General features: G+C 36.8%; 1 protein-coding gene across 1 annotated transcript; it reads right to left on the minus strand.

The window, feature by feature from the left end:
* Nucleotides 1–69: 69 nt before the first annotated feature.
* Nucleotides 70–16,618, minus strand: LOC130745663 (uncharacterized). The gene is made up of 21 exons (XM_057598025.1): nucleotides 16,431–16,618; nucleotides 15,518–15,663; nucleotides 9,524–9,580; nucleotides 7,924–7,951; nucleotides 7,721–7,843; nucleotides 6,728–6,839; nucleotides 5,495–5,532; nucleotides 5,310–5,363; nucleotides 4,915–4,983; nucleotides 4,661–4,777; nucleotides 4,230–4,298; nucleotides 3,559–3,638; nucleotides 3,159–3,287; nucleotides 2,809–3,085; nucleotides 2,360–2,449; nucleotides 2,109–2,276; nucleotides 1,648–1,775; nucleotides 1,438–1,564; nucleotides 774–898; nucleotides 521–694; nucleotides 70–391 (listed from the first exon to the last, which is right to left on the minus strand). Exons 2-21 carry the CDS (start codon nucleotides 15,646–15,648, stop codon nucleotides 352–354), a joined length of 2,136 nt encoding a protein of 711 aa, XP_057454008.1. The 5' UTR covers nucleotides 15,649–15,663; nucleotides 16,431–16,618; the 3' UTR covers nucleotides 70–351.
* Between the last annotated feature and the right edge of the window lie 6,166 nt (nucleotides 16,619–22,784).

The raw sequence follows: 22,784 nt of genomic DNA on the forward strand, positions 1-22,784 counted from the left end.
TGTCCGTCGCTCATAGACCATAGCAGCCTAATTGTGCAATCATAAAGAGATTATATAAAAATGCCAATATAAAATGAAATCATTTTTGTATTAGCTTATTCTCCCACATTTATCTGGACTGAAAAATACAAATCAATATAGTCTTACAATATGGATGTAACTGAAAGTCCCTCTAATTATACAGCTTTGATGTCACTTGCACTATGAGACAAAAAAATAAAAACCAAAATAAATTAATTTAAAATACTAATAGAAGTAGAAAAACAATTTCTTACAGTGAAATATGTACATTTAATAAAAAATGCATAAATAGCCAGACAACACACAAAATGGTAAAACTTCCAACTCTGCTCAAGACTGGTGTAGATCCCGTGAGGTTTGGCTTTGCCATCTGTGAAACAAAGAACACGAAGTTACTCAAATAAGACTGAGGTTATTGAAGTACCCCTTGTACTTCTTTTCAATATATTCTTTGCTTATCCAAAAAAAAAGAAACATGAAAATGACAACTTCTATAAACCTTGAGAGAAGAAATCTTGCAAGAGGGCTTGAATTGCTATTTGGATGACGTTCCTTGTTCTGTTGTTTCTTCCGATTATCAGCCTCTGCATTTCGGGTTTCTTCTGCTGACATGGTCCTGCTAAATATTTGGCTTGCCAATTCCTTCAGGTCCTTCAATGAATCTTCCTTTGAACTGCACACACAATAGAATGAGGCCGACACATTAATTTTTTTCCATTTGTTTGTATAAGGAACATTAATAGAAGGCAAACCTTGCCAACCGCTGAAGCAATTTTTTGACAAGAACATCACAGGATCTAGGCATTGAACCCTCCATGTCTACGAAAGCATTGATGACTGCCCGAACCATGGAACCTTCTGGATCATCAGCAATGGCCTATATAACAAACACAAACATGAGCGGTGGTCCTTGGAAGTTGTATCGAACAAAAGCATGACATAACAAAACCATGAATGAGATAATTTGCTGAAGCTTACACAAACTTCTATCATTCCAGACACAAATTTTAGGGTTAACTATGTTTTTGGTCCCCGTAAAATAGGCGAGAAACATAATTAACCCCAAATTTTACTAGTTTCTTCTTAATAATCTATTTCTAAAAAATAATGTTTTGTTTTAATAATGCAAGTCTGAGTATAAAAATGCATCACAGGAGATAAATAATATTGATCAATTTTCAGTGGACAGTAGTAGTGTTATAGTGTATCATACACCAACTTCTTTTCCAAATAAACTAATGCCTCACCGTTTAAGAAATTTGTAATAAAAATTTAGAAACGGACCATAATCCACACTAAATAATGTCTGGAAGGAGCCATTAACACGGTAAGTAGATCAAGAGGGTAGCCCTAACCCACATTCACTCTAACATACTGCTTAGAAAGAGTAAAAGTAAAATATATGCATAGTTTCACCTCTTTTAATGAAGGAATAAGCAAAGCTGATAATGGGACCGAGGTTGATACTATTTTAGTACTTTCCTCATCATCATAGTGTGGTCTTAACACACCCTTTTGTGCATCAATATATTCACGACTTGATCTGAAAAAAAATGGTTAGTTATTAAAAGTCATGTCTTTATTTCAGAAAAAGAAAAACTGACAGCGTTATCGCTATGCATGTACCTCAACGAATCAGAGCTGCTACTCAATTGGTCTCGCTTGCTTTCCGGTATTTCGGTGTTGATTTTTGCCAGGGAAAATCTCTCTCGAGCATTTGCTTTCCTTTGCCCTCCTTGGATAGCAGCCTTTGCCTATAGAGACAAACAAGTAAGAAAAAGCTGTTTATAAGCAAAATCAAATATCAATCTGACTAACTAATCATAAACATGCCAAGTCTCCTAAAATAAAAAGTGAAATATTATCAATACAAGTGTTTGAAAAGTGGTTCAAGAAGCAAATATACCCTACAAAATGTGTGGGTAACTAAGAAAATCTATGCCATGGGACGATAATAAATGTTCCTGAAATAAATCAAACGTATCATGGAACTAAACCCACACAAGAAATGAGGAGGAAAAAGACTCTCTTGCCCCACATTATTCAACACACTAATAATCACTACTTATATTCCAGAAAAAATGAACCTCGGCAAGGTTTATAGCGCTATCTTCCAACGATGCATTTGAATTTCTGTCATGAAGTCCTAGACGGGTCCTTGGTGTCTGTGGAGAATCAGAATCATCATGCTGGCTACGAAAAACAACAGTTCCGCTTGTAGAAGTATCTTCAAAAGAAGCATAGCTGCCGCTAGACTGCACAGCATTGAAGTTCTCATTAGGGGACAGCACAGGTAAAAAATAAGTTTCTTATCAGAGTAACACAACTTGAATATTACCTGGGAGCTTTGGTCACGAAAAACAGGTGGCCTTGATCCTATTGGAGATCGAATAACAACTGTTCCTGATCCATTCCCATACAATTCATCCTGCAATTTGAAGACTTCAGAAGATCAAAATATTTCTCTTTTCTTTAAAATGAAACTTCATCAAATTCATAGGAAACACATCTTTACTTCAATACTGACAATTTATTCACATAAGATTTGACAAATTAAATTCCGTAAATGATTAAACCACCATAGGACAGACAGAAAATTCAGTTTCAGCTCAAAGAATCTAAAAGCTGAGCAGGTAAATAATTCAGGAAGCATTAATAGTATATCCAATGTTTTATAAAATAACAAAACACCCAAGGTTCCCCTGTATAGATATGGATGCTCTATATATCATGCAGTTAAGTTCAGTTCTGTAATAAAGACAGACACGCATTGTAAGAATCAATTACATCTTCAAGTTGATTATCCAGCTGCACATCATCGTAAGAAACTCTAACATCTTTTCCAAAGGAACTTTCAAGTGACTCATTAAGTGAACTTCTATTGGCAGATCCCTCTTGATAACCAATCTCGGGAGCTTTTCTTTGGGTAAGCTGATTGTTTGAAACTTCAGTTTTCTTTTCCCTAAACTGCGGCGGTCGTGAGGCACTACGAAAGGTTCCAGTACCCTCTGATCCACCAATGCTGAAGTCCCACCCAGCACTTTTAAGGGTTTTACCCAGATTGCTGTAAAACAGAAACTGTCTAACAAATCCAACATCTGAAAAATGAAAACCAGTAGCTAACAGTCATAACCTACCTTGCTCGATTAGCTTCTTCACCTTTAAAATCTCTCGCCACCTTCATAGTATCTGATGCCTCCCCTATCCCTCTTGGGCCATTTCTAGGTGTCTCCAGATCTTCCTTTATTTGATACTTTGGACGCTCCCTATCATTAAACCACAAGGCATGGTCTTATCAACCACAAGCTGGGGAATAATATTTGAAATTCTCAATAATATGATAGAAAAGATGCTACAAATGCACAGCAGAAAGATTTCAGAAGTTACTTAAGCATATAAGCAGTTATTTTTCCATGATATACTAGCTTCAGAAGAAATAAATGGAAGAGCACAAAAACAAAAAACAATATCGAAAAAGAAAAAAAGGGTAGAATTGTGTAAATAAAATATAGAAAGATCTTTATCAGTAATTTGCACCTTATTCTTTCCAAGAGCTTTGGATTCTTCCTAGCATTCCGTATAAAACGATCTTTGAGAAGTTCTTTAGCACTTGGCCTCTGGAATTAAAGACATTAGAAGGGGTAAAACTAAAAGACTGATAGAGTGAGAGATCAACTCCACTTCAAGCCTAGTCTAGAAAGCTTTTAATTCGGGAAAACTAAATGATACATCGCAGGAAGTTGACAGTTACAGATTTCAACTGAAAAATCCGAAGAAATAATTCTATTATTCCTGTTCTTATAAATTTGGATGCAGACTTAAATAAATCCTAAATCAAACAGTTTCAGGGGTTCTCAGTAAGGGGAATTCACTAAAGTTTCCCAGTGATTTTGAAATTGGGAATCTAGATTGCTATATTTTGTATGAGTGATTTAAAAAAAAGTCCATGGAAAATCCCAAGGATTTTTTTTTTTTTAAATTAGGTTCCCACCAAAGCATTTCAACTAGGGGCTGGAAATTCTAGGAAACTTCTTTATTGTGTAAAAATACAATGAACTTCTATTATTGACAATTTCTTTTTTGACGTGGCAGAATACAACTGGTTGTCTATGTAAAGAAAGATTACACTGACGGTGCATAGAAGTTAGATCCATATAGATATGCAAAAAAGAAACATTGATGAATATAAGCGAAGCAGAGACACTTGCCTCAGCAGGAACCTTCTTCAAACATGACGAAACGAAGTCTTTCAGCGGACGAGAAAAATGTTCATCTAGCTGCAGAAAAGGAGATTAGATGTCAACTATTTTATGGTTAAAAAAGACAGGTCTATTTGGTTTGAGAAAAATATATATTTTGTTTTCATTCCTTGGTTTTATTGATAATTAGAAAATTTTCACTTTTTATTCCTATTTCCAAAGATATGTACAATAAATGGTGAGACCATTTTGTGGTTTTCTCCATTCTATACAAATCTTTGAAAATGTGACATTTTTGTAATTAACAGTGAAAATCAGAAATAAAAAAGAAAATATTTACTCAAATAAAACAAGCCCTAACATCTCCATTTGAAAAACTTTATTAACTTAAATAGTTCAGAACGTGGAAGATTGATTTGTCTGATATCAGGGAACACAACCTGTGGTGGATTCTCTCGGGGTATGATGAAAAGCACTCTCATGGGGTGAAGATCAGCAAGTGGAGGCTCCCCCTTTGCCATCTCAATTGCAGTAATCCCAAGGGACCAAATATCTGCCTATGTAAACAGAATACAACAGTGATGATTCTAAGGGCCTAAAAAACAATAGGGAACCTGGACTGTAAATGAAGAAGGAAGAACAGAACTAAAGAAAAACAATGCAAAACAAAAGACATGTAGAACTATATTACAACCTTCTCATTATACCCTTCTGTATTCTGAATAACCTCAGGTGCCATCCAGAATGGTGTTCCTACAAATGTCTGTCGATATCGAACATGTTAGTATAACAAGCCAAAGAAAAAGAGTACTAATTTTGATCCAAGTGATATTTTAATTGCAGAACGTATAAGATGCATTAATAAAAGTAATGACACAAAAATACAGATATATGCATGAAAAAACAGCAATTGGAAATTCAATTTCCAATTGAAAAGGCCTCCATTTTGTCCTCTTGAAAGGAGGTTAAGATTCAGATGATAAATTACAAAATAACATGAGCTTCAAAATAAATGTAATGAAAAAAATATTATCTCAACAACCTAACCATGTTAAATTGATGAAGGTAACCTTAGTGAAAGATATTTACCTTTCTCCTTGATATAGTCCTTGTTAATTGAGCAGAAACACCAAAATCTGCCACCTAGTGAAATTTATGCATGTAAGTCCACATCTCAAGTTATCATTGTTAAGAGCTAATGCGTATCATTTTCCAAGTAATTCATACAAAATACACAAATAAAAAATTATAAACTCTATCAGCATAGAACGTACCTTTACATCACCACTCTCTGACAATAGAATATTTGCAGCTGCATAGTTGATATGCAAATGCTGTCAATTATAAAGCTTATTGAAAAACGAAAAAGAATAATATGAAGACTACAAAACAACATGTAAGAATACCCACTCCAGAGAATTTCTCATAATATCATAATTATATCTTACAATAGTTTAGACTTTAGAGTATCTGTGCGGACCCAATTACAAAGGCCAAGATCACTAAGCTTAATGTAAGGGGAACTGGAGGTGTGAAGCACTTTCTGAACACATGCAGGGGAGCCTCACTGATGCTGAATTGACAGCAGGGGAGTGGGTCCCTGTGGTAACTGAAAAGGCTGTGAATGAGAGAGAAAGAGGGAGTATAAATGTGGGAAAGGGAGAGGGGAAGATAAGCTTGGATTAGGCTGGGAATTGGGAGTAGAGACACTCTAATTTTGCCTGTTATCTTTTTTTTTTCTCCTTACAATACTGTAAACACAAAATTTCAGATCCACTTCTAAGAGTTGGATCAAATATTTGAATATATCAGAGTTTCCATTTCATTCTCCTTGTGCTAATTTATGGAACCTAACATTTGGTATCAGAGCTCTTTTTCCTGGGAGCTTCAATGGAGAACTCACATACTGCTGCAATGAAGTCAACAAGGTCTGATAATCTGGAACGTTTCGTTAAAGAGATGAGGTCATAGAGGAAATGGGAAATTGATGAACTCCGAGAGCTCTTGCTGAAGAGCAGAAGGCGTAATCGTGGTCGATCTCCAAGCAGACACAATCGATCGAGGAACTATAGAGATAGAGGAGGAACTCAGAATGGTGAGGCTAGAGAAGTTGAGGCAACGAACCTAAAGAAGTATGGGATTCTAATGTGGGGTTTATAAGGCTTTGGGCTCTCCAACTACAACAGCTAGCTTTTGTGGTGTGGTTCTCTCAAGGTTCTTATCATTTAGACTTTAGACTTTAGAGTATCTCCTAGAATGAGTTCCATATTGTTTTCATTCCATGATTTATTTCCTTGTTTAGCTATAATAAGGAGTCTTTTATCAGTGTAAAAAAGAACTTAATGCTTTGTCTTATCCTTTGGACAAATATCAAGACGATTTTATTATTTTGAGTATTCTTATCCTCTTTCTATTCCTAAAACCTATAATTTAAACACTAAATTTTAAGAGAGAAAGGCAGCTTCAAAACACAACAAATCTAACGGTTAGGGGGTTGCTGCTGATACCTTTAATGTCTCTGTGAATTTTTCCTTCATTGTGTAGGTAATCAATAGCATGCAGCAAGTCACGTAGAATGCAAGCAATTGACATTTCATCAAGGGGAGTACCTGCTTGGAGCTACAGAAGCAAAACCTTCATTAACAGCATAGAAAAAGCATACACTATACAGGCTCCAGTGGAAGTTAGTGTAAACAGATTTAAAAAGACAAATAATGGCAGGTTGGCTAACAAAAAATTGACCATTCAATACATGAACTTGCAAGGCTAGTGTTTTGGCTTTTTGGGTTTTAAAGGTAAAGAAAAACTAATAACTGGGAAAGCACAAAGGTGGAGGAAGAGAAAACTTTGTAGCAAATAAAAAAACAAACAGAAGGCAAAGGGAAAAAAGTTACGAGTATATAAAGTCATAGAAACTAAATCAACCAACATCGTTCTATAAAGTATAAATTATATTGCCATTGACAACATCAATACTATATTAAAAGCATATACAGTACAATAGATAAAGGAAATATTAATAAAACATGAAATCATGATTAAGAAATGCAACAATATAATCCAATTTATGCACATTATTTCTTTGGTCTGTTTGAGTCTAAACACGATAGAATAAAATCGCATGTCCCCTTCCATAAACTCCCGATGGAATCTGAACCTTTGATCTTAGGATGGAGTACCCAGTGCTTAACAGTTGGCATTCCCCTGGAATGCTCTACAATATTCTGAATGCATGCACATACACCTCACACATTGTGTCCATTATTTGTCGTCAGTAATGGTGTTTCCAGAATAAGCACTTTTTTTGCTTCTTTTTTTTCGGGTTAAAGGATGATCTCTTTTCCTCTTAACTTCTTGTAATCTGTCTTAACGTATTTTTCTTTTATCCAAAAAATAAATTCTAATAAGCTACACAGTTTAAGGACATCTTTGAGGAACCGAACATCAACTTCAATTTTCATGCACTGGACATATAGAAGCAATAAATAGAAGTTACCTACCAGATCAGCAACAGAGCCGCCAGCCATATATTCCATTATTATCCAAAGTCTAGTTTGATTGAGAAAGGAACCATAATACTCTGTGATATATGGACATCGACATTGTGACAAAACAGATATTTCCTGAAAAAATTACATTGAAATGAAAATTTAATCATTTGGGTACACCAAATGTGAAGCACAGGTAAGCTCTACAACTATACCTTCTGAATATCCTCAATATCATCCTCTCTGTAAAGAAAAAATAGAATGACAAGTTAAGAAGTACTAAGCAAAACTGATAAGAATTCTAGGTGCAGTACAGGAAAAATGTGATGTTAATATGAATTACAACATCTTACACGGAAATCTCAAACATAAAAACTCAATGCTGAATGATGCCGTCGTGGTTTGCTATGTATGCCATACTTCATAACAGTGCAAACAAGATGAAATGCATATTGTAGACTAAGATAAAATATTTTAATGCTCCATTAATAACATTGGAGGAAGAAGAAAATAGTTGGATATCTTGGTGGTTAGTTGTTAGTTATGTAAGAATAATCAGCTGCAGCCACATACATGTTTGTATTGATGAGCTTGTGTACGCATATACAAATACCCTGCTCCGCCTCAGTTGAATGTCAATCACTGTGAAGTTGATTTCCTTTTTCTCTCAGTTTCACATCTAAGAATTGGAGTTGATTGAGATGGTAATAGATCCCTACATGGGAGCACTGCCATTGAAGATTGAATCCAAATGATGATGAAGAACTATCGAGCTCGACAGCCTTCTCATGCTCCAATGGCATCAACAGCAGCACGGATTCTTGATCCAACTTTGGATCCCGCCAGTCCATATTACATATATCCAAACGAAAATGCTTCACATTCAATGATGAGCCCACTTCTTGGTAGAGAAGTTATCATTCCTAAGGGCAGAGCATTGAAAAGAGCATGAAACTCTAAGAATAAGTTTCATTTCATAGATGGATCCATTTTGGAACCCTCAAGCTTCGATCCTAGCAATGATGCATGGGAGAGATGAAATGCTGCACGTTTGGTTTATGACCTCAGTTACAGCTTCGATAGCTCAAAGCATCGTGCACAAGGAAGTGGCTTCAGAGGTTTATAAAGATCTAAGGGGAGAGCTTTTTCAAAGGGATATGATTAGAAGCAAGGGCATGTAATTTAGCTCTTTACTGATTTGCATGACAATATTAATGTGGTTCAATCTCAAGAATTGCTCATGAATCCATTTCCTATCATGAATATAGATTTTTTTCTAGTTCTTCAACATGAGACCAAAACTGTGGTCCAGTTGTGGAAGAATTGCTGTGCATCCTTTCTCAAGCCTCAAGTCACAACAATCAAAATTTGACACACTCAAGTGTGTTTTACAATATGTGGTGTTCCATGAGATGGTATTCCCTTACAAAAGTCAGTCTCCTCATGAACATGATTGGCTCTATCCATCAGATTCAACCAAACCAACTAATTTAACAAATACTCCTATTACTTCTACCAAAATATAGAAAGATATTAAGTGAACTGGAAAGATCAACACAATTTCAGGACACCTCCCTCCTAGTAAAAATAGTCCATCAAAGAATTAAAAAAAAGAGAGAAACTGTTATTTTTTCAGCCTTGAATGTCAGAAAACTCTAATTGATACGCAAACATTTATTATGTAACGATAGATTCTCTGCAATGTACTTCAAGTTTCTTATTAATGTATAATTGGTTAGTGCCCCTAATATGGCCAATCCAGTTCCTTAAGGTAGATCAAGTTTGAAAATAACAGAAGGGGGACAATAGACTTACGATTCTTCCAAATCAATCACTTTGATGGCGACTGCTTTGTTGAGCTCCTTGTCAAACCTGAAAATAAGATTGTACAACAAAGTGACAAACAACCCATTGTCCATGTCTAACTTAAGGCATGTAAATAAAGATGTTCAGACTCCAGAGTAAAATAACAAATTCTTCAGATCAGATGATTTATATATTTATTTTATGTTATTCACAATGATGACTGATAACAAAAGTAGAAATAATCTTTTGGGAGTTCCTCTGATGTATTTTATTATCATTTTACTAGAGTGAGTTTCATAAACAATATCTACAAACTTACTAAAGTAGATATTGTCTTCTACCCTTAAAAGTAAAATGACTAAAATCACATCTTAAAGATGGAAACAAAAAGGATCTTAGCTAGCTTCACATTAGGTTTTAATTTGCAAACATAAGAACTTACAATGATCCTGACTAAGGAGTTTCATCTGCTTTTTATGTAGCCACTAAATTAATTAATTAAACAGACTTATTAACTATTGCCTTATTAGAGTGAATAGGAAGGTTAGGGATATGAAAATATCGCCTATGTGTACTTGTGTTTGTGCCAGCTGGAATGTCAGCTGGACACACTAGTCTTTTCTGTTATTCTGTTATGTTAGCTGTCAATTCTGTTATGCCAGCTGTCAATTCAGTTAGGAGTAGTTATAGCAGTTAGGTTGTTAGCTTAACTTGCTGAACAAGCTTCTACAATCCTATATAAGGATTCATCTTCTCTGTATCAGTTTAACCAATTCATAATAGAAGTTTTCAGATGCATTTCTTTTTCTCTCTTTCTGTTTTCTCTAACATGAACAAGGCTGCAAGAGCACTCCATGAGTGATAGTACCTTTGAGATACCTCAAAATTCGCTTTACTGCCTTCCAATGCTCCTCATGAGGATCAGACAAAAATTGACAGACCTTGTTCACTGCATAAGATATTTCAGGTCTAGTTATTGTTGCATATTGAAGAGCCCCAACTACACTTCTATATTCAGTGGGATCATGCAAGCTAGTCCCTCCATGCTTGGTAAGCTTTGCCCCAAACTGCATAGGTGTAGAGATAGGTGCAGCATCTGCCATATTCACCTTTGTTAGAAGATCATTGATGTATTTTGTTTGATTGAGAAGAAGACTGCCATTGGCCAGGTGTGTGCCCTTAAAGAAGAAATCTGATACCTACACTACCTTTGTCAATTTTCACACCATGATTGAATTGCAATTTGGCCACAAGCTTAAGAGTGTCCAAACAGATGGGGGAGGGGAATTTAAACCTTTAACTGGTCATTTTCAGGCCCTAGGAGTTGTCCACAGGGTCACTTGTCCCCATACTCATCATCAAAATGGGAGTGTTGAAAGGAAACATAGGCACATAGTAGAAACAGGTTTAGCTTTGTTATCTCATGCTTCTATGCCCTTGCATTTTTGGGATCATGCTTTCCTCACAGCCACTTATCTCATAAATCGTATGTCTACTACTACTCTACAAGGTGCTAGTCCTTACTTCAAATTGTATGGTAATCATCCTGATTTTAAAAGCCTCAAAATATTTGGTTCAGCTTGTTTTCCATTTCTCAGGCCTTATAATTCCAACAAATTGTCTTTGCACTCAAAAGAGTGTGTGTTCTTGGGTTATTCTTCCAGTCATAAGGGTTACAAATGTCTTGATCAATCTGGTAGAATATATGTTTCCAAGGATGTTCTGTTTCATGAACATAGATTCCCCTATACTACTCTCTTTCCTTCTGAACCTTTTTCACCACCAACCTCTTCAGCAGAGTATTTTCCTCTTTCTACTGTTCCTATCATATCTAGGCGCATGCCTCAGCCCTCTCCAGCTCCAATCTCTACTGAATTGGCTAATCCTGGGCCACTTTCTCCACAATCAGAAGCATCAGACCTGCAGTCACAACCTTCTCCAATTCCTACTGGTTCTGGTTTAGCTTCAACATCTCAGCCAGCTGAGCATGCATCCTCAGAATCAGCACATCAAGAAATGGCTACATCCTCAGGGGTACATGCTGCAAGTTCAGCTTCTACTGTTGCAGTACCTGTGAATGCTCATCCTATGCAAACTAGATCTAAATCAGGCATTATCAAACCAAGACTTAATCCTACTCTATTGTTGACACACATGGAACCAACCACTGTTAAACAAGCTATGAGGGATGACAAATGGTTACAAGCTATGAAGGAAGAGTATAATGCTCTTATGAGCAATGGTACTTGGTCTCTTGTCCCTCTCCCTTCCAACCGAAAAGCAGTGGGATGCAAGTGGATTTATAGAGTCAAGGAGAATCCTGATGGCTCCATCAACAAATACAAAGCCAGATTGGTGGCTAAGGGCTATAGTCAAGTTCAAGGCTTTGACTACTCTGAGACCTTTTCTCCAGTAGTCAAACCAATCACAGTGAGACTCATCTTGTCCCTTGCTATTTCCAGAGGATGGCCATTACAGCAAATAGATGTTAATAATGCTTTTCTAAATGGTGTCTTGGAGGAGGAAGTGTATATGACTCAACCTCCTGGGTTTGAGCATAAGGACAAGACATTGGTGTGCAAGTTGCACAAGGCTCTCTATGGCCTCAAACAAGCCCCAAGGGCTTGGTTTCATCGGCTTAAAGAAGTGTTGCTTCAGTTTGGGTTCAAAGCTAGTAAATGTGATCCCTCACTTTTCACCTACAACTCTCCTCTTGGCTGCATCTATATGTTGATATATGTTGATGATATAATTCTTACTGGTGATTCTATGGTCCTTATTCAGCAGCTCACTGCCAAGCTTCATTCTATTTTTGCTCTAAAGCAACTAGGACAGCTTGATTATTTTTTGGGTGTTCAAGTCACACACCTGGCCAATGGCAGTCTTCTTCTCAATCAAACAAAATACATCAATGATCTTCTAACAAAGGTGAATATGGCAGATGCTGCACCTATCTCTACACCTATGCAGTTTGGGGCAAAGCTTACCAAGCATGGAGGGACTAGCTTGCATGATCCCACTGAATATAGAAGTGTAGTTGGGGCTCTTCAATATGCAACAATAACTAGACCTGAAATATCTTATGCAGTGAACAAGGTCTGTCAATTTTTGTCTGATCCTCATGAGGAGCATTGGAAGGCAGTAAAGCGAATTTTGAGGTATCTCAAAGGTACTATCACTCATGGAGTGCTCTTGCAGCCTTGTTCAATGACACAGCCTCTTCCTTTGTTGGCTTTTTGTGATGCTGACTGGGGATCAGATCCAGATGATAGAAGGTCTACATCTGGGTCTTGTGTCTTTTTGGGGCCAAATCTTATTTCTTGGACTGCAAAGAAGCAAACACTAGTGGCCAGGTCTAGCACAGAGGCTGAGTATAGAAGCCTTGCTAACACAACAGCAGAATTACTATGGGTGGAATCACTTCTCACAGAGTTGAAGATTGCTTTTACTGTTCCTACTGTCTTATGTGATAATATGAGTACTGTTTTGTTAACTCATAATCCAATTTTACACACAAGGACAAAGCACATGGAAATGGATCTATTTTTTGTCAGGGAAAAAGTGCAAGCCAAGAGCCTAGTTGTTCAGCATGTGCCCTCAGAACATCAAAGAGCTGACATCTTCACAAAGGCCCTATCTCCAATCAGATTTCTACTTATGAGAGACAAACTGAATGTAGTTGACAAACATCTTATGTTGTCACCTACTTCAGTTTGAGGGGGTGTATTAGAGTGAATAGGAAGGTTAGGGATATGAAAATATCGCCTATGTGTACTTGTGTTTGTGCCAGCTGGAATGTCAGCTGGACACACTAGTCTTTTCTGTTATTCTGTTATGTTAGCTGTCAATTCTGTTATGCCAGCTGTCAATTCAGTTAGGAGTAGTTATAGCAGTTAGGTTGTTAGCTTAACTTGCTGAACAAGCTTCTACAATCCTATATAAGGATTCATCTTCTCTGTATCAGTTTAACCAATTCATAATAGAAGTTTTCAGATGCATTTCTTTTTCTCTCTTTCTGTTTTCTCTAACATGCCTAAATATAAGAACACCAGCATAAAGTACAAGTTTGCTTTGCCACCAAATCTCCTAGCTAGGTAGCTCTCTCGCATTTAAGGACACCAGCAATAAATTTACTAATAACAATTGCCAATATGCCTTGCACAATGTGCTGTTCTACATATCACATCACCATTAAATTCGAAACAAATATAAACATAAAACGAAAACGAAAAGCATTTAAAATTAAGAATTGTACGATGATGATTTTTTTTACAACAACTTAAACTGGTCTGAAAATAACAGACCTCCTTCTATAGTAACTACATCTACATTGAGCTCTGTTGCAAATCTTTGTTGGTTGTATACGTTATGACTAGTAACAAGCCCGGATTAAAGAAGATGGTTGTATTTGGCAATTAACATCCAATGTAAAACTTTGTTGAATCTTTATGGTAAAAATAGATGATGTGTTTGTGTTCAATAAGTTTAAACTAAGGGTTACCATTCAATAAGTACCATTTAGTCCTTTACCTTTTTGCCTTGGTGTTGGACATTCTTATTCAACATATCCTGGAGCTAATGCCTCAATATATGCTTTTTTTAATATGATATACTTCTAGTGAGAGAGTTGAGAGAGGGAATAAATGGTAAACTATAGTTTTGACTTATGAAGGGAAGTTTTGAAATCACATGGTTTTTTAAGCAAGAATAAAATAAAGTATGTGCCTATGTGGAAGGAAAGTTCAGTGAGATCACTGAGATGCACTCTAGCATTGGCTTGGAGAGTTGGAGGTGATAATAACATCATACAATACCACAAGAGACATAGTTTCGGTATCTCAAATCTATCATACAAAGCGAAGGAGAAGTAGAGGAAACGTAAAATATAAGATTCAAGCTATGTGGATGAAATGGAGGAATGTTTCATGTGTTATTTCTTTTGAAAGGTGTCATTAAGCTAAAAACAAATTTTACCACATAGCCATGCCCATAAGACTAGCAGTGCCTTGTGGTACTAAATGCTGGGTAATAACAAGAGCCAAAAATTGCAGAGAAGAATATATCTTGTTGGATGAGCGTTAATACTAGAAAAGATAATAATACAAGTGCATGTATTAGAGATGAAAGTTTGAAAGGAATATATTAGGGAAAAGATGGTAAAACAGCGTCTAACATGGTTCGAACATGTTGGAAAAGACCAACACAAGCTCCAGTAAGAAGAGTTGACAAAAAAAAAGGTAGCCCGTAGCCCAATAATTGGGGTACTGTACAGGTAGACTAAGCAAGAAAAACTCCAAGTGAAATCATTAGAAAGGATCTAGAATTAAATAGCCACACTAAAGAATTGCTTTTGGATAGAATGCAATGGCATCATTTTGTAATGTAGCTGACCGCAGTTAATAGGAGAAATCTTTGGTTGTTTGTTATTTTTGTGTTTAAAGTAATTTTTCTAAACACCTATTAATCATCAAAAAAAAGGAAATGGGAAAAAAAAAACACACATCTGCAAGTGACCCAGAAATTCAGTTAGACTCTTCCTCTTAAAAATAAATTGAAGCCTAATTCTAACACCTTCATGTTGTTCAATGTTGCATGTATATAACATTTTCTAAGAATCAATATTTTACGAAGGAGCACTAGCACTAAGTCTTCTGTAAGTGAGTATAGGTGCATTGTTCGTGGTCCAACATTCAAGCTATGGAAAAATATGGCCATAGAAATATGCGAACATCCACCTGAGACTCTTTATTTACAATAGCCTTAAATTTCAGGTTTCATACTTTGCAGTGTCATATAACACATTATTTACACATCAAATAAGCATCTGAAGAATAAGCATAAAAATTCTATAACAGATAGAGAGTCTAACACTAAGAACTATCCCCTAAACCTTTGGATAAACAATTGCGCAAAGAACTACTCCTTTGATTTAAACCCTATGATCAAAATAAGCTTGATTTAGAGGTGCATGGGAAATGAAAAAGTCATAAAACTAACACGTACCCTTTATAGACGTCACCGAAGGATCCCTGCCCAATAAGCTCCAACGAAGTAAATCTCGAACCTGCTGCCTCCGATAGACCCGCTACATCATCCATTCTCAGAAGCAATTCGTCAGGGCCAGCCTCATACATTGACTACACATACATCTGAAAAACACACCAAACAGGGCATCTTAGAGAGACACACATGGTGAAATTTAATTCAAAAATCTAAAATTCCCCACATTCTCCAAATTCAGTAACCCAAAATAAAGTGCAAAATTTTGCAATAAAAGTCACCAACTATCGAAACAATTGGTGAGCTAAGGGAAATGAAGGGATTTGCATGGTGAAGGGCCGGGGTTTAAATCCTGGCGAAGGAACTAATTTACTAATAATTAAAAACTAACATTTGCCTATAAAAAAAATTGGGGTTAATGGTTATATTAGTCCTTGTGTTTGTAAAAGTGTTTGATTTTGGTCCCTTAACTAAAAAATGATGATTAGTGGCGGTTTTTTGTATAGTTACTGGCGGTTTATAATACAATTACTGGCGGTTTTTCGACGGAGGGACCAAAATCAAACGTTTTTACAAATACAGGGACTAATATGACCTTTAACCCAAAAAAATTGTATAACCTCAATATAGCCCCAACTCAATTTCTAAGGGAAATGAACAAAAGAATCAGAATTTATCAAAAAATAGCTGAAAAAGAAAACCATAATGCACTAATTAAACCCTGGACTCAAAGCAAAGCTTATGAGCTTGGATGCAAAATTGACTACCCAACAAAATGGAATGAGCGATTTCATGACATAGAGATTACCAAGTGCTGAAAATGAAACCACGACACCCTCATCGGGTTTTGAAAAATTTGACAGACAACTCATGAATCTGTGTCGGGTTTGGAATATCAATCGAGATTCAAACTCACCAGTGAATGCCATTTGGGTTCGCGATCTGTTGGAGAATTCGAGGGGTTCTTCTTCAATGAGCAGTGTGTGTGTGTAGGTGCAGTTACTTGGGGCTTCTTCTCAGAGAGGAACTTCGAAGATCGAACAACAACTTGTGTGTTTCATCATGTTTTCCTCTTGTTTCGATTTTTGTGCGTTCTTAATTTCTTTTTTTGTAATTTTTTTTTTAAACATTGTAAATGTCAAATGTTTAAGAAAAGGATTTGATATTCATTTCAAAAAAAAAAAAGATTTGATATTAAACAAATAGCAATGGAGTGTCAAATTGGTCTTGCAAGGCATTGGGCGCTTGCGAGTTCGTTCAGTAGCTAGTACGGAGATTAATTAAGTCCATGAAGTCATGGTCGAACTTACCAGCGCCAACACTTTCAGAATCAATTTAACCATTCACTCAAAAGTAATGTGTGTTACTCGGCGGAAAACACAAGGCGGGCCACTTAATAACTAAAGGTAATATATAGATTTTACTAACATTTAAAGATTTTAGAAATTTTAAAAGTGTCCCTCGATTGTGAAGAATTTACACACTTTATTCTCACCGTAATCAAATTTTGCCATTACCACCTCCTCGATGTCAAGGCTCTCAACCTCCTCGTCGACGCTGCCATGGCTGGTTGCACCCTTTTACCTAGTCATTGCATCGTTCACTTTATCCTCACTTACACCATCAGCCCCAACAGACCCACTGTCACAAACGAATCTATCTCCCGAGAAATGTGAGGTTTTGAGCCATAATTGGGTTACACCATATACCCTTAATTTTTTTGATGAGCGATTGTTATCTTCCATGTTTGTGTGTTCTAAATCATTCTTTGACATGCACGGATATCAATTGAGTGAGTTTTCCACAGAGGAACATAAGTACAGGAAGAATCTTCTTGGCCCTAGGGAAGCCAAGTAAAAAACCAAAAATCGACACAAAATTTCTATTAAATCAAAGAAATCCTATTAAGTATTGAAATCACCAACAAATCCTAAAACGACAATACCCACAAACCTTCTCAATCCTTAATAAAATAAAATAAACCAAGAGACAACTTAAGAGATTTCATACTTATTGGGATGGGTAGATTGGATATGTTCCACACACCCTGCAATCGCCTCTATAAAGTTCAAACGTTAGATTCATCAATTTCTAATCTCATGTTTTGAGTAATAACAACATTCTTATTTGCTTTATCATGAAATGCACAAATTTCTCTAAAGATCTTATGTTTTGACTTTTCAGGAAATTCAATGTCTATCTTCCTTATCGTCCCAAAAGACAGAGAAAAGGAAAAAGATGATACAATGTCTTGGAAGCACAAGTATGGTATGAAGATCACATCGTTTGGAGATTAATTGAACAGTCAAAGAAAATGATTGTTACACAAACTTGAAGAAGCAAGTAAAGTCATATGAAGAAGTAGAAGCAAGCCCTAAGTGATAAGTGGCTCAAGAAAAGAAAAGTTATCATGTGAGCTAAAAAGAATCAAGTTGCACAAAGAAGAAAAGTGAAAGTACAACGTTGTCAAATCAAGTCAGATCAGACAGCTACCTACCAACCCTAAACTTTCACTCAAGGAGCAAAGATCAACTGCTCGAGAACCTCACCTAACACTTGGATCACCTTTTTTTAAATTCTTCTATGTATAAAAATACAATAACGGGCAAGAGTATTAAATGCAAAGCAAGCGATTGTTTTTACTATGCAATCTTGGACGATCAAGCAACAGAGGATGCAGCGTCTCATGACCTAAATCAAGAAGTATATAAAGAAGACTTAAGAGCTGAAGCCAACAACAATTATTTCAGTCATCTAAGCATCTTTGAACAACAAGCAAAAATTTGAAAGCAACTCCGTCGTTGATGATCAGAGCCCTTACGAGTCAAATCATTTCTCTAAAATACTCTTCAGCTTTTTAGTGTCAAATATATACACATTTATGCAAGAGTAACTTGTTCTTAAAATCTTTCTACATCACTTTTTGAGAAGAGATCTAAAGTAGAAGCAAATCCTTTCGAATTTAGGGTAAGTCCTGCATAATACTTGCTAGGAGGAGTCTTATAGAATACTCGTTGAGAGAAGTCATGTTGAATAATTTTTGGGAGAAGTCCTGTTGAATACTTGTTTAGTGGAAAATATTGGTAGATACCAACACTTGGACGTAGCCCCCTATATTGGGTGAACCAGGATAAAATCTCGTGTGTTGTTCTTGGTTGATTTAAGTTCCCTAAAGTTACAGAACTTCTTCATTTCAATTTGTTTATCATCCAAGTAAAATCATCCTGCATGCTTCAACCAACAACGGTAAACTCTCTACTTAAAAGGCTATAGCCTTACACCCGACTCTACTCTTAAGAGTCCTCCACTAATCCTCCATTGGACTCTTAGAATCATTCTACTTCTCTCTTGAGGAACTCTCCTCTTCGGTTAGCACAACGATATACTTGCAGTAGTACAATATCTACTTACATCATCACCTGTCATCGTCTGGCTGTTGTCAGCTGCCCAGACACAAGCATACAACAATGGCATGGGAGGGTCAACTTCCAACCAATAGTGTATAATAGTACATCCATATAAATAACATAATCAACAATGAACAATATTGCTAAGCACATGCAACACAAGATATAATCTTATATCCTCATAACTCAAACAACATGTAATCACTTCAACGCAGTCATTAAACATACATAATCAACATCTCATAGTTAGTTATATGTTTATGCTCGTGCAATGAATGTTCTCAAATGATCCGGATATACGCCAAACCTTGTATGACAGGCGAGACAATTAACGTCGCTATGAATGCCACTTGGTAGGCAGGCACCTCCTAGTTGATCTGACACAGGCCTAGTGTAGATCACTTCAGACTCGGGGCGTCACTTACAATCTGGCATCGTCAAGTTGGTCCACACTCTTTGTCGACCATCTCACTAGCATGTGCCGAGAGATATACCCTCTTGGTACACTCCAATTGAAGGTCGATCCTATTGTAAGATCAAGATTTGGTCATGTGGTACAACTCTATGTTTTGATGATAACAAGTATTTATTTGTGGATGAACAACTATGATACTCTAATGTTTGTCTTGAGTGTTTTGACAAACAGGTTCTGATTCTGACACCAGAAGATATATTCGTCAGAAGTTCTGAAGATCAGAAGATCTGAAGATTAGAGGATCTGAAGATCTGAGGATCAGAGGATCTGAAGATCAGAAGATCTGAAGATAAGAGGATCAGAGGATTAGAGGATCAGAAGATCTGAGGATCAGAAGATCTGAGGATCAGAAGATTTGAAGACCAGAAGCTCTGAGGGACCAGAGGCTCTGAAGGTCCAGAAGCTCTGAAGGTCCAGAAGCAGAAGTTACGAAGGTCAGAGGATCCAAGCATCCCTCTGACTCTGATCACCAAGCTTCACAAGTTCCAACACGAAGCATTCCTCTGATCAGAAGTCATTGGTTAAAGGCAAATGTCTCTATCAAGAAGTACAAGAGCAATGTACTATTCTGACAAGCCTACCTACCAAGGTTCAGCCACAGCAGGTTCTGGAAGTTCCAGAAATGCCCTCCAACGGTCATATTCTCTCAACAGAAATATCCTTTGCACCTTGGACTATAAAAGGCTGAAGAAAAAGAAGAAAGAAAAGAGAGAGAGATCAAGAGCTGCAATACAAGAAAAGATTCAAGCCTCTACTTTCTTCATCTGTTCTTATTTAGTTTACACTCAGCTTATTTACAAGCAAACCTTTGTAAACACCAACCTAAAACAGTTGTTTGATTTTCCTTAAGGGACCGGGTAGGTCAGTATCCTTAAGAAGACTAAGAGAGTGAATCTTAGTGGTGATTCCTTTAGGAGATCAAGGTTGATTGGATCCTAGAGAAGACTAAGAGAGTGAATCTTAGTGTGAGCTAAGTCAGTGTATTGTTAGTCACTTGTGGGTTTCAAGTGCAGTTGTGACAATTATCTGATTAGTGGATTGCCTTCATTCTAAGAAGGAAGAAATCACCTTAACGGGTGGACTGGATTAGCTTGAGGGATTTATCAAGTGAACCAGGATAAAATACTTGTGTGCTTCTCTCTTCTCTCTATCTTTATCCGCTGCACCATCTATCTTAGAGAAACCGAAAAGATTTACTTTAAATCTTAAGGGGAAAGTTTTTATATTGAAAACGCTATTCAACCCCCCCTTCTAGTCGTTTTTCACACCTTCAATTGGTATCAGAGCGCAAGTTCTGATTACCACACTTAACAGTGTTCAGTAGATCCGGGCCAGTGTGAAAAACTCATGGATGCCACCACTACTACAAGCAAATATCAATACAGTGCAAGACCACCTGTCTTTGATGGTCAGAGATTTGATTTCTGGAAAGACAGAATCGAAAGCTTCTTTCTTGGCTTTGATCCTGATCTCTGGGATTTTGTTGTTTATGGCTACACCCCTCCTGTTGATGAACATGGTGTAAAAATCCCAAGGGAGAAGATGAGTGAAGATCAAAAGAAGGAGTTCAGAGATCATCACCGATCAAGAGCTATTCTGCAAAGTGCCATTTCATATGAAGAATATGAGAAAATTACTGATCGTGATTCCGCCAAGGGCATCTTTGAATCCTTGAAGATGTCTCATGAAGGAAACAAGAAAGTGAAAGAATCAAAGGCACTGTCTTTGATCCAGAAATATGAATCCTTCCAAATGGAACCTGACGAATCCATTGAAGATATGTTTTCCAGATTCCAGTTGATTATTGCTGGAATAAGACCCCTCAACAATAGCTACACCACTGCGGATCATGTCATGAGGATCCTTAGAGGTCTTCCTGAAAGCTGGATGCCTTTGATAACTTCCTTGGAGCTAACTAGAGATGTTGAGTATATGAGTTTAGAAGAACTCATCAGCATACTGAAATGCCATGAACTGAAGCGCTCAGAAATGCAGGATCTGAAGAAGAAGTCTATAGCTTTGAAATCCAAATCTGAGAAGTCAAAAGCTCTCCAAGCTGAAGCAGAAGACTCTGAAGATTCTGATGAGGATGAGCTGACTCTGATATCCAGAAAGCTCAACAGCATCTGGAAGCACAGGCAGAGCAAATACAAAGGCTCATCAAACGACAAAAAGTCAAAGAAGCATTTCAAGACAAAGAAAAGTCTGATGGTGACTTTTGATGAATCAGAGTCAGAGGATGTTGACTCTGATGGTGAAGTTCAAGGACTCATGGCCATTGTCAAAGACAAAGGAGCAGAGTCAAAGGATGCAGTTGACTCTGACTCAGCATCAGAAGAAGATCCTAACTCAGACGATGAAAATGAGGTATTCGCTTCTTTCTCAACCTCTGAAATGAAACATGCTTTGTCTGATATTATGGATAAGTATAACTCTTTATTGTCTAAGCATAAAAGGTTGAAAAATGACTTATCTGCTGCTTCTAAGACTCCTTCTAAACATGAGAAAATTATTTCCGATTTGAAAAATGATAATCATGCTTTGGTAAATTCTAACTCTGTGCTTAAGAACCAGATTGCTAAGTTAGAAGAAATAGTTGCTTGTGATGCCTCTGATTGTAGAAATGAATCTAAGTATGAAAAGTCTTTTCAAAGATTCCTGGCTAAAAGCGTAGACAGAAGCTTAATGGCTTCAATGATCTATGGCGTAAGCAGAAATGGAATATATGGCATTGGTTATTCTAAACCTTCTGAAGTTGCTCCATTATCTCTTAAGAAAGGAATTTTCTCTATGTCAAAATATCATGCTCAAATTCCTTTATATTATCCTGTTGAAAGACCCAAAGTTGTCAGAACTTCTGGGCTAACTAACAAGAAAGGACCCAGAAAGTGGGTACCTAGGGATAAGATTATATATGTTGCAGATATCTTCAATAAGTCCATCGAAACTCCAACCATGGAACCTGGACAGTGGATGCAGGCAACACTTGACGGGAGAAAGGCATATGTCCCAAGATCCAAAACTTGAACCTGAAGGTGAAGTTAATCTTGGAGGCATCAGTAGAGTAAGATTTGGTCAAGTCAAAGCTAGCTGAAAAAGCTTGCAGAGATGAGCATGACTGTTTCAGAAAGAAACAAAGACTCAGAACTTGTCAAACCAGAAGCAACAACATCAGAAGATGCTACTACAACTTCTGACTTGCGTCATCAGAAGAAGAGTAGGTTCATAGCTTCTCATTCTGAAGCATCTGAAGATGGAATTTTTTCCAGAATGGAGATGTCACCAGAACCTCTGGACTTTGACACTTCTGCTCTCATAAGAAGATATACTAATCAGCAGCCAAGTATCCCTTGGTATTCCTTCTGAGGGGGAGTATTTCGTCTTATGC

Source organism: Lotus japonicus, chromosome 3, assembly GCF_012489685.1.
Source record: "Lotus japonicus ecotype B-129 chromosome 3, LjGifu_v1.2".
Taxonomy (NCBI): domain Eukaryota; kingdom Viridiplantae; phylum Streptophyta; class Magnoliopsida; order Fabales; family Fabaceae; genus Lotus; species Lotus japonicus.